The 13,136-nt window shown below is 39.5% G+C and overlaps 1 protein-coding gene across 7 annotated transcripts in view; it reads left to right on the top strand.

The window, feature by feature from the left end:
- Positions 1–13,136, top strand: part of anks1b (ankyrin repeat and sterile alpha motif domain containing 1B) — a 737,478-nt gene that overhangs the window by 207,103 nt on the left and 517,239 nt on the right. For all 7 annotated transcript variants that reach the window (XR_007264449.1, XM_048610130.1, XM_048610129.1 and 4 more), the window contains exons 2-3: positions 1,992–2,072; positions 12,882–13,038. Coding sequence is in view for 6 of the 7 variants with exons in the window: in XM_048610130.1 (XP_048466087.1) it covers positions 1,992–2,072; positions 12,882–13,038 (238 nt within the window). In the remaining variant the exon portion in view is untranslated. The remainder of the gene's footprint in view (positions 1–1,991; positions 2,073–12,881; positions 13,039–13,136) is intronic.

The following is a 13,136-nucleotide window of genomic DNA, read 5'->3' as shown; positions in this document are numbered from 1 at the left end:
ATATACACTTGCTGGTAAATTGTCAACATCAGGAACAGAAAGGTGAATCATATTTTTTTGGTTGATGTCCATTATTGTATTATTTCTGAACTCATTGTTTTGTTGTATTAATTTTAATGGAGAGCTGTTCTGGGTGACATAATGACTATTGTCACATGATCTATCTTGCAGCCATCTTGAAAATCTCCTAGGTGGGGGGGTGGTGGTAATATTGAGCATTAATATTGAGCATGTCTTGGTTCCAAATGGAACTTGACGTACCACAGATATTTATTGTGACAGTTATGGCTAAAACCTGGAATTGAATTTCTAGTTCTATAACCATCTGTCACATTCATGTGCTCTGTCATTCACATGGAATCTACATACACAAAAGTAATAAATACTTGTTGAAAATGACCAATGACAAATAAGATGAAAAGTTCACCTTTAAATCTGGTTCAAATTTGTTAAAATTTTCTTCTGCTGCAACATGTAGGAGCCCATGCTGACCTGTAGTTTTTGATCTATGGCAACACTTCATACAAGAGTTTGAATTCCCATGTTCCCAGCCACTGCCCTAGTGTATATTCAATGGGGCATGGTTCCATTTGGGCATGGTTTACTCTTCCCCTAACCTTACGATGGGTGGCTAGCTCACGCACTTGCTGGCCACATACCTATGGTATGTGGGTTGGTCCTGAAATCAGAAGCCCTGCCATCATTTTGAAAAAAATAATCAAGGGGAAATTGAGCTTATTAAAAGGTGATTGCCCTGAATAATCTACCCAACCATAAAACAATTGGTGGACGCAGGCAGACAAGACTTAAACTTTTAAAAAATGATTTGTAGGGAAAATGCAGGAAGCAAGGGAGTTGCACCTTTTTGCATTTTTTCCATTTACCCACTTGGTTTCTAGAGAATCTTTCCGATTTTACCCTAGCGTACCAATTGACTTTTCATAGCCAGCTTGTTAAAACATTTAAAATGATTCATTGTTGGAGACTTCTTTTCAGATAACATTTGAACACATTTTGCACATAATTAGAGAAAAAATTTATTGTAATTCAGCAATTTGCAAACATTTTGAATCACTGGTAATAAAAATATGTCTAAATTGGAGGTGACAATATTACAATTTAGCTGGTCTAATTTGACAAGAGGATAAGTTATCACTGGAATGCAATTACATTATGGCCAAGTGTGTCTAGATCTGGACAGTGAGATAAAGACTAGTGGGATGGTGCTCAGCAACGTGGGTAGAATTATAGACAGTAAAATAAAACACTATTAAAGTTGCATGTAAAATAATAAATGATAAAAATCATGCCACAATACTGATAACTGATCATCATATGCAATAACAGGCCTATGTGAATGAATATATCTACCAATTAACATTTTATTATTAGGATGAGATGGGTTTAGGTCATACTAATGAGAAATAAAATGCTCTTTTGCATTTTTGAATATTGCTTGAGAAAAATACAGATGAATTAGAAGCAATATTTCATATTGGAATAGGACATTGGACAGAATGTAAAGCGTCCTACCAAATTTCATTTGAATTCTGGAGTCTGTGGTGGGAAATATTCTCCTTTGAACATGATCATAAAATGGGTGACACCACAGTTCAAGCACACTATTACAGCTGAGATTACTCTTATATACTGCTGTAATGTGCTAAACCACCCAGACACAAAATACTGAATGTAGATCAAAGCATGCAAAAAAGACCAAATCCTTGAGTTATCTTTGACATAAAAAGAATCATTTAAGGATAATTGGATCTTGTTTTAGCAATTTTTAAATTGCTGCACTTTCTGGTAACCTTATGGAATTTGATCTGCTGGCAATTAACAGCACTTCAGTTTGATTTAAAATTCATTTAACATGAATCTGCGAGGCCAGGGATAGTGTGCACTGTATTATGCATGGATTTAAGTTGTTGAATGATGCTGACCGTATTTTTATTAGAAAGCTCAGCTTTTATTTTTGTATTTCCTTTCAGCATTTGGCGAGGGCCCAACGTCAACTGTACAGACACTTCTGGTTATACAGCCTTACATCATGCTGCTTTGAATGGACACAAGTAAGTATTGGGAAATTAGTTACAGTCTATAACTGGATGCGGTTTAGAACTTTCTTGAGCTTCCCCCCAATCCCCCCCTCCCCCCGCCCCCATTACAAGGAAAATTGGTCCCTTGCACGTAGGCTTTTTTCAGTAATGATTCCTACCAGCTTATTGTAAACATAACTACAGCTATTGGTAATGTTGGTTTGTTATAGGTCACTTTCCAGAATGCCTGTCCGCTCTGAAATGCTCAAGTGTGTACAGCGACCAGGGCAGGGAACTTTGAAGTCCAACTATCCTCCTTAAAGGAAACCATTATCTTTGTGGGGAAAGGAGAAATCAATAAAGTAAAGCAGCAATAGATCTAGAATGAAAGTAATCACGCTTGTTTGTAAACAATGGCATCAACTCAATGTAGATGTTTTTTGTAAGTATTGAAACATGTCTAAATTTACCTGAAATGAATGATGCTATACTAAGGGGTAGTTTACTGATATAGATGGAAAATTGGTTAGCGAACAGGGCAGGAAGAGTGGGAATAATAGGCAGTGACCAGCGAGGTACCACAGGGAATGGTACTAGGACTCCAGCTATGTGTTGGCCTTCATAGTGAGAGGATTCGAGTACAAGAACAAGGATGTCTAGCTACAATTATACAAGGTAATGGTGTGGCCACACCTGGAATATCATGTGCAGTTTTGGTGCTCCTTATCTGGGGAAGGATGCTCTTGCGAAAGAGGGAGTGCAGTGAATGTTTGCAAAATTGATTCCTGGGACAGCAGGACTGGCATATGAAGAGAGATTGAGTTGGTTAGGATTGTATTCACTGGAGTTTAGAGAAATGCGGGGTATCTCATAGAAACCTATAAAATTCTAGCAGGACTAGACACATTAGATGCAGGAAGGATGTTCCTGATGATGCGGGAATCCAGAACCAATGGTTATAGTTTAAAGATAAACCTTATAAGACTGAGATGAGGAGAAATTTCTTCGCCCAGAATGGTGGGTCTGTGGAATTCAGTACCACAGAAAGTGGCTGAAGCCAATAGATTGTGTTCTCCAGAAAGAAGTAGATATAGCTCTTATGGCTAAAGGGGTCAAGGGATATTTGGGGAGGGCAGGATTAGGGTACTGAGCTCGATGATCAGCCATAATCATATTGAATGGAAGAGCAGGCTTGAGGGATCGAATGGCGTACTCCTGCTCCTATCTTCTATATTTCAATGATTAGATTTAAAAATTGTCGGCAATGTTAAAATGATACATCTTGTTTAAAGGCTATCATGATGGGATGTGTGTAAAGAGAAATAGTTATCTGTGCATTCTTATTGCTACATTCATGTTTTTCTTTAAAGGTGTAGTATGAAATTTTTGCTCCTCGTTGACTTGCTAGTGATGACTTGCTTTCTGAGTTACCCGACTTCCCGAAGAAAATGGGCATGAAGTGGAAAGAATTACGGTTTTAAAATCAGATTTCCAGTTTAATAAGAGATTTTTGAGAGACCTTAGGACAAATGCCTATTGAATTTTAACCACTTCATCTAATATATGAACGTGTTTCATTGCTGGAATGGAAGTAGCATTTTGTTTTCCGCTAGGAAAATATGGTGGCTTATGAACTGTTAGTTTTTTTTTGCAAGGTGATAATTTAAGCATATTTCCAGTATTTGGTAAGTGTTTGAGGGTCAATTAGGAAAAGAAACTTTAAACAAGCTAAATAATAATCAATGTTTTTATTTAAACTCAACTTTTGCATTCCTGTTCTTTTTATATCTAATTCACAAATATTTAGCTTGATATTATTTAATCATGAAGATTTGAAAAATGAGGTATGATGTGAAAACTTAAAAAGTTAACTGATCTTGTTAAATGCACAGTTTTGATCCTTAAAATTCTGCATGTTGCGCGTGATGCACAGATTGCAAGGCCTCACAATTCTGCATTTTTAAAAAATATGTTGGAAATGCTCAGTTCTCGGTCATTAAAAAGGAAGTGGAAGCCTTGCATTTAAATAGCTTTTTTTTCATGACCAGCAGGTGTCTCAAAGTGCTTTACAGTTGCTGAAGTACTTGCAGTATAGTCAATGTTGTAATGTAGGAAATGTGGTAGGCAACTATGTACAGCATGCTCCCACAACCACAGAGTCTTTTTTGGTGCTGTTGATTGAGGGCTAAATATTGAGAACAGTGAAGATAGTCCCCCTGCTCTTCAGAGCATAGAAACAGGTGTAAGCTATTCAGCTTGCCAAGCCTGCTCTGCCATTTAATATGATGGTAGCTGACAAACACGTCAGTGTCTTTTATCCATACTATTCCCATAACCCTTTACACCATTGGTAATCAGAAATCTATCTGTCTTTACCTTAAACATACTCAAAGACCGAGCTTCTGCGGCCTTAGGATAGAGAATTCCAAGTGTACACAACTCACTGAGTAAAGAGCATTGTCCTCACCTCAAGTCTTTAGTGGCATTGTCGTTTATAGTTAAATGATACCCCATTATTCTTAATACTTAACCAGGGCCTACATCTACCCTGCCTAGACCTTTAAACATTTTGTAAGTTTCAATGAGGTCACCTCCCATTCTTCTCTAGAGAATACAGGCTGCATTTGCCTAACCTTTCTCGATAGGACAGTTCGCCATCGCAGGAGCAAAGTCTGGTAAATTTCTTTGAAAGAGTGCAGTGAGACTTTATATCCATCAAGGAGGAAAGTGGAATCTCGCTTTAATATCTTAGCACCTCCAAGTTCAGTCCTAAGTGCACTGAAATCACAGCCTTCATTTTTGTGCTTGAACCTCGGTGTTAGACTTGAACCTGGAACTTTGTGACTGCACTCTGAACGCAAACAATTGAGACATGACTGGCAAACCAAAGAAGGTGGAAATCCATTACATTGAAGCTCCAAACTTTTTTAGTTTTCTCTGGAATGTATCTGGTTTTCCATAATTAATTGACCTGTGCCTGCGGAAGGTAGTTGAGGACAGTGATGCACAAAGCAAAAGGTGCAATCCAGGGATCAGGTACATCGTCAACAGGAGACAGAAGGCTCTGGATCCATGATTGTCCCACTCCAACTGGCATTTGGGGAGAACCTGTGTTTTCAGGATGACAAGGTGATACAAATTACAGTACCACTCAGGGCATTAGCTACAATTTAGTATTGTAGTGGTCGTGCCCCTATCTCTGAGCCAGGAGGCCTGGGTTCAAGACCCACCTGCTCCAGAGCTGTGTAATAGCATCTTTCAACAGATTGTTTAGAATACATCTATTCAGCTGCGGTACACCAATAAGTAAACCATGTGACAATGAATTCCTTGTTTGCTTGAGGAAGTAATTTTGTCTCATTTCATCTCCGGCAGCCAACAGCACTAGGGAGAGGCTGAGGAATTTGGACAGAGGCAGCATTTCTGAAGATTCTGGGAATTTCAGATTGTGCCAGCGATGCCGGTATAACATGGGAAAGTAAATTCCGCTAAACTTCCATTTATTACTAACAGAACTATGCAAGTCAGTGCTCCAAGGCAATATCACAGTAATTTCATTTTTAAAGCAGTCCACTGTCCCATCAATATTTGACTCTCGGAGGCAATTTGCAGCCTGGATCTACCAAAGCTATTCTTTACTGTCATGCTTCATTTGATCTTTGGAGTATCCATGGTTACCAACTGAAAATGGGTATAATGAAGTGCCACCAGAGTCGTCATAGAATATTCTAGCGCTCCAACTGTCTGGACAGGTCTAGGCAGGGAATCAATCATTGAGGAAATTTGCATGCTGCATGAATAAGTGCAGGGAGACATTGTTATGGACACCCTGGAGGAAAAAGTCATGCAGCTATAGCAAGGGGATTAGTCTGAAGAGCCTGGCTGAGCTGCCGAAGAAAATCTGATGCTGCTATCGGGAGCTTTTCAGCACTGTGTCATAGAGTAGAATGTTTAATGTGTAAAGCTGCTTATTGCATTTACAGTTCTGACTGCATCATCCCAATTCTCCTGCCTAATCAACTGTTATCCGTATATATTGACTGCCCTATTTAGTTCCCAAAATTATCAGCTGCTAAAACATGACTGTATCACAGGCCAATTGAAGCACACCCCATCGTTTGTTTGTTGTTCTATCTGTATATTCTATGAATGTGAATTGATTATTCACATGGTGCTTTCCTTTGGTGTGTGATTTTTATAATCTTGACCTAATCCGATGCTTCATCCATCTTCTATGTAAGCAACCATGTATTTCTCATTTTATAAACTGAAGTGGCAGCTGGACAGTTATAACTGAAGGAAGCAGGAAAAGTCATGAGACTTGAAAAATAAGTGTTGCATATTTTTGAGCTGTGCTGTCTCGTAGAGAAAAAGGATGATCTGAGCCTATATTTTTTGAGTTGAAGAAATTCTGCCTGGCAATGGCTCTCTGGTCAGGGCTCTGGAGTGGATTGTAAAGCTGTAAGTGCCAAGACTTGCAGAGTGTGGAATACAGCCAGAACCCCTCTAAGACAGAAACATCCAGAAAGCTTCAAAGAATTCATAGAAGAAAAGATCCAACTTAACCTGATTGATTAGGGGTCAGTTAGCACAGTTGGCTAGATGGCTGGCTTGCAGTGTCAAGTGATTCCAACTGCATGGGTTCAATTCCCACACCAGTTTAGATTAACACAAAGGATTCACCTTCGCAACTTCTTCCGTCATCTGAGAGGTGGTGAATCTTAGGTTAAGCCACCACCGGTTCTCTCTCTCCCTCCTCCCTCTCTAATGAGAGAGCAGCACTATGTTCCAATAGGGCTATGGCGACTTTACTTTTTTCCCCCACCACACATACAATAGCATCTCACCATTGTGAAAAAATAATCGAAGGAACTGTCAGAGAGAAAGGACTTTCCACCTTATGGTTTGGACCTGTGATCTTTAGAATTTTGTCTGTAATGTTTTCTACTCATAGTACTATATGTGGTAAACTATTTCTCTTTTGACTATCTTAATTGTGATTGTGCATGCAGCTTTCTACAAGGGCACATTCAGCTAAAATGTGCAACAAATCCAATTGTCCTGGGAAATCCAAACTGCAATGTAATGCTCCAGAGCAGCTTTTAAAGAAGAGTCAATCAAGGAACAATGTCAAGAGAATTGCCAAAGTTTAATCCATGGCATGCAAGCATACCAATGTCGTCCAAGAGGTATCTCCAAATCACAGTTTACAGTCTCCATACAGACAGTACTTGTAGTCCATTTGACACACCACATGGACACTCTCAAAATCTGAAGTGTTTACCTTCTTCCAAATGATCGACCCCAAAAGGAGTAGACCCCATGTGCTATATGCCAAAATTGATACTAATGCCAGTGGAAGTTGTAAGATGCATGAAAGGGATGAAAGAGATGCATTCAGAAACTGGCACGGTGCTGTGCAGTTCACACATAATAAGCTGCTTACAGTGGGTCTGACATCCCTTGCATTGGCATCATCAGTCTTCCATATCAATAGGCTCCTCAGAGTGGGCACCTGAAACCTTTTTACATCATTGATACAGCAGGACCTTCTTCTATTAGTCTACTGGCACATCTGGATCTACATATTGCGATCCACCAGGTAACAAACTGGTCAGTTGCCACATCGAACATTTTAGATCACAATGTTGATTTTGTTCATTTTGGTCACAGCCGAGCGCAGCAAATTCAGCAAGCCACATCAGATATTGCTCCAGTTCAATTCTAATAATTAAGAGATGAACTAGGTCTTTCCAGAAATGTAATCTTCAAAGGCAAATATGTACGAATTCGGCCAACTCCTGTCAAGAATTACTAGACCGTATATAGAGGTCACAGTGCCGAAAAAAGGAACTCAGAAGGTGCATTAATACTTTTATTTGTCTGGCATCAGTAAGAATGTCAATCAACTAATTAAGTCATGTGAAATGTCGACTCCATCATCCTTAACAATTGCGAGAACTTCTCCATCCACACAAGATTTCTTCTGAGCCTGATGCAGGATTATCACTGGTTCTTTCCATGTTCAAGGATATGATCAATTCTGGTGACTGACTACTTCACTAAGTTCCCTTTTGTGTGACAAATCAAGGATACCACCAGTGTAATGGTTGTTGACAAATTCACCCCCATATTCATTATGGTTGGTGTTCTTCAACAAATTTTATCTGACAAAGGTCCAAAATTCACTAGTCCTTCTGAGACATGCAGGAAAAGAGGTGTTAGACTTGTTGTCACCTTTTCATCTAACATTAATTGAACAGACATGCAGAATGCTCTGCTTTTAGCATAAAATCCATGATAGTCCGGTGTAAAGTGACTTGTCAAGATTTTTGGACAACTCTGCTAAATCAACGTGCTATTCCTCAAGGTATTGGTTTAGCTTCAGAAGCAGCTCTCACGTTTGGGAGACAGATCCACATAGTTCTTCCATTCCACTCTCCTATCTCACATGATGCACTATTGGGAAGGAGGAAAATAATGTGAGAGAGCATAATCAATGAGTATGCAGACAGTTATCCCAAGTTGAACCAGGTCAATGCACATAGGTTTGAAATATTGATACTAACTTGTGTGTTTATGGAAAAATACCACATTGTTGTGTCCAGCCTAGGTTATATGACATTTTAATGAGCAATGTTCAAGTCCTGAAATAGGTGACATATCTGAACCGCATGTCATCAACCATCCATCACATGGTGGCAGCTTGGATCTGAAAATAGCAGAACAGATAACAACCATACATATTCATTAAATTATGCACTTCCATCTGTGATGACAGACCACAAATGGCTGAATGAAGCTACGCAACCAAGTCATGATAACTCAATAAGGACCAGCTTGGACTGTCAAACATTTGCCAAGGCAATGCATTCATGCATGGTGATATTGTGTCTACTGTACCTGTTTATTGGAAAAGGGGGATGTTATTTGATTGCACAGTAGGCAGTGTGACTTTAAGGCGTGATATTAAGACATCTTTTGCTCCAGTCTAGAGATCCTCACTTTCACTTACTCTATTTCAGTGCAGTGGAGTAAGCGGAGTGTCTTTAGTAGGCTGTGTAAATATAATGTAACAGTAATAGTAAGCAGAGAACTGGAAAACGTATAAGTCTGCTTCAGAATCTGAAGAATTGTGAAAGTGCCAAACTTTGCGCAATCATCCACAAACATCCATGTTCAAATTCAGCAAGACCTGGGCAATATCCAGGCTTGGGCTGAGAAGTGGCAAGTAACATTCGTGCGACACATGCCAGGCAATGGCTATCTCCAGTAAGAGAATTTAACCATCTCCCCTTGACGTGCAATCATCTGTGAGCATCCCCACTTCTGACGTTATGATGAAGGGAAGGCCATTGATGAAGCAGCGGAAAATGGTTGGGCCTAGGACTCTACCCTGAGAAATTCCAGTAGAGATATTCTGGATAATTGACCTCCAACAACCACAACCATCTTCTTATGTGCCAGATATGACTCCAACCAGAGGAGAATTTTCCCCCTAATTTTCACTGACTTCCATTGATTTTGCCTAGGAGATAAATATTCTGACTTTTTAAAAATTGTTAGAATTGAATTTTATCCCTGATCTCTGATCTCTGATGTCCTGCTAATGAATGGTTTCTTTAGGGTGTCTGTGACCTGAATTCAGTTCCGGAATCGAGCTACTTGTGTTGCACACACATTCATACTTTAAATGATTAAGCCCCAAATCCAAGTTATATAGAGCTTAGTGAGATCATTACAGAGACCAGTAGATTAGTAACAAATCATGAGGTTATTATGAATTTAATAGTAATGCAACAAATTTATATTTCTTAAAAATCCTATATTTTGGATATTCAGAAATAAACCACTTAGATTTGAGTGCTGCTATGCTTGAGATTATCACACTCCAGAAATGTGCAACAGGAGTTCAAGCTTGGAAGTAAGTAAGTTTTTTGGATGGTTTAGAATGTCTTTAACAAAACAGCATGGTAAAAGAGCTGGCTAGGCAGCAGATTGTTGAGGGATATTAGCTTTTATGGTCAGTCACATGCCTTTGTTACAGCATTCTTGTCCTGTAGTTACCCCTGTTCCTCAGTAATTTATTATATTCAGTCCTTATAACTTTGTGCTTCTTCCCACAATCTTTCTCTCCTTTTTTGAGAGGTGCCTCACGTAGATGTCCAGTTTTGTGAGTTGTTCCCTGATACCTTGCAAAAGCGTCTTTCTGGTTGAGCACCTGTTTGTGAACCACACTTGAGTTTGCATTTTTATTCCCTTTGTCCACAGGCTGAATTGGAGCAAAGACTTTCCTATCTGATAGATTTGAGGTGTTTTCCTGTTGCCTGCCTCAATTAAATAACAATGTCAAAGCTTAGCTCATTAACATTTCAATGATCTCGGTGACTTATGGCTCTATTTTTTAATAAAAATTGATTTTTTGTCACCATGTTTCAGGCTAGGGACAGGCTGATAAGGTCTGTAACCTCAGCTGGTATGGGAATTGAGCCCATGCTGTTGGCATGACAAGACAGCTGTCTAACCAACTAAGCTAACCAACCCCATATTTCAACAACTGTCGCATTTCAAGTCAAATATGACTCTCTCTCTTTGGAAATTTGAGTACTTTGTTTTTTAATCTGTTTAGTATTTATTGGGTACTGAGTCACCGGGATTAGGAAGGTTCCTATTTCAGTATTTGCTCTGTGCAGTGTTAGTTGTCAGGATAATGGTGAAGACTTCTAAAATGCTGTCAGACCTTTCTTGTGCAGTGGCTAAGATGGGCTAGTCAGCCCATTGTTTGTGCCTACCCTCCTAACGAGCAGTTCATCTAGTGCTACTACCTGCCTTTTCTCTGTGGCCCTGAAATTTTTCATTTTCAGATCATGAATCAATCCCCCCCGAATGCCTCGACCGCCACATTGTCAGTGCAATCCAGATCTTAACCACTCACTACACAAATCTGGAAGATCTGCTCTGAATTGTTTCTTTAGTGGGTAGCTTTCCGGGGATTTGCAGCCACCATCACGATGTAAACTAAAGGTTCACTTCTACAGGGGTATGGGATCAGAGAGATTTGTTGATTTGTTGAATCATTGAACATGGTTCATAAAGCAACAGAATCATGGAGTTTAAAGCAACCTGTGTCAGTGTTTCTTTTGCTTATTACCTTAAGTCAATTTCCTTTGGTACTCGATTCTTCCACCAGTGGGAACAGCTTCTGTCTATCTACAGTGTCCAGATCCCCTCTGATTTTGAACACCTCTCTTAAATCTGCTTTTAACCTTCTCCAGGGGGGAAAACCCCAACTTCTCCAAAGTTTTTTATGTTGAAGTCCCCTATCTCTAGAACCATTCCTTTGTTTTTATTTCTGCACCTTCTCTATTGCCTTTGCATATTGCCTAAAGCGTGTTTCCCAGAACTGGATGCAATATTCCAGTTGAGGCCAAATTATTTCATACCTGTGAAACTTAACTTCCTTGCTTGAAACTCTACAGCTCTGTCAATAAAGCTTGGGATTCTGTTGTTTTATTTACCACGCTCTGCATATACCCTGCAACTTCAGTGAGGTTTGGAAATATATAACCCAATCCCTCTGATCCCGTACCCCTGTAGAACTGAACACTTCAGTTTGGAACATTGTAATGGATGTGACTATTAGGAAAAATTCTCACTTCTTGAATGAAAAGCTTTGTCATTTAAGGAAACAGTTTTGTGCAGTTCTTTCATGGGGATTATTATCTATGTGGGAGCTACATGAGTCTGGCATTGAAGGTCTGGCATAGGGGTGGCACGGTGGCTCAGTGGTTAGCCCTGTTGCCTCACAGTGCCAGGGACCCAGGTTCAATTCCACCTTCAGGCAAACTGTCTGTGTGGAGTTTGCACATTCTCCCCATGTCTGTGTGGATTTCCTCTGGTTTCTTCCCATAGTCCAAAGATGTGCAGGCTAGGTGGATTGGCCATGCTAAATTGCCCGTAGTGTCCAGGGATATTTGGGTTAGACATGGGGAAATGCAGGGGTAGGGAAGTGAGTCAGGGTGGGATGATCTTCAGAGGGGTGGTGTGGACTTGTTGGGCCGAATGGCCTGTTTCCACACAGTAGGCATTCTGTGATGATTCTATGAAAGAACTTTCAACATCTCATGTACTGCTTTTAGCTTTTGGTGGAGCAGCAAGATTTTCTTCAAAGGAAACAAATGACCTTGTCTGTGAGGAGAGGAATATTTTTTACAGCATAAACTAAGTATAATGTCACTCTATTTCTTGATTAAAATTGTTTTTTTTTAAATGATTCGCTCTTCCTTTTAAGTGGTTGAATTTATTCAGTGTTCTGCATTGGAAACATTTAATAACTGTGGTTAAAACAAACTAAGTTGGTCTTTACAATAACAGTATTAGTGAAATTTTGCTTTTGTGTTATCTGATCTTGGAGAATTTATTTTAGTTCCATGAGCCAAGTCTATGCTATACCATGAGTCCTGTAGTATAAAGCACAACAATTCTTGTATCACACATACCTATGTCTTTAACTATTTGGATGTACTATTGACATTGTGCTGTCTGGAACATAGCGCCAACATTGTGTTGCATGATCTACATCACTGCCAAGTTGTACACTACCTACTGCCGTGATTACTGTGTTGTGTTGTACTTACCACTGTACCTATATTTAATCGGACATGTAGACACAAAATGCTGGAAATACAGAACAGCTCAGATGGTACCTACCCAAAGAGAAACACGGTTGGTGTTTCAAGTAAATGACATTCTGTTTTAGATTTTGGTGTCACTTTGACTCTGGTACTCTGAATTAGATTCTAGATTAATTCTCTTGTTTATATTTTGACCCTTATCTTGTAGGGATGTTGTTCTGAAGCTCCTTCAGTATGAAGCCTCCACCAATGTGGCAGATAACAAGGGTTGCTTTCCACTCCATTTGGCTGCTTGGAAGGGCGACATGGATATTGTGAAAATTCTAATCCACCATGGGCCATCCCATTCCCGAGTGAATGAGCAGGTGGGCTCTGAATGTTTGGTGCTTCCTGTTTTCCTTTTAAAGGTATTTTAAGTGCAGATTTGACTGGTGATCTCCTGATTTTACAACCTAATGGACAT

This window comes from Rhincodon typus, chromosome 22 (assembly GCF_021869965.1).
Source record: "Rhincodon typus isolate 14 chromosome 22, sRhiTyp1.1, whole genome shotgun sequence".
Classification (NCBI taxonomy): Eukaryota; Metazoa; Chordata; class Chondrichthyes; order Orectolobiformes; family Rhincodontidae; genus Rhincodon; species Rhincodon typus.
This window is presented reverse-complemented; position numbering and strand designations above follow the sequence as displayed.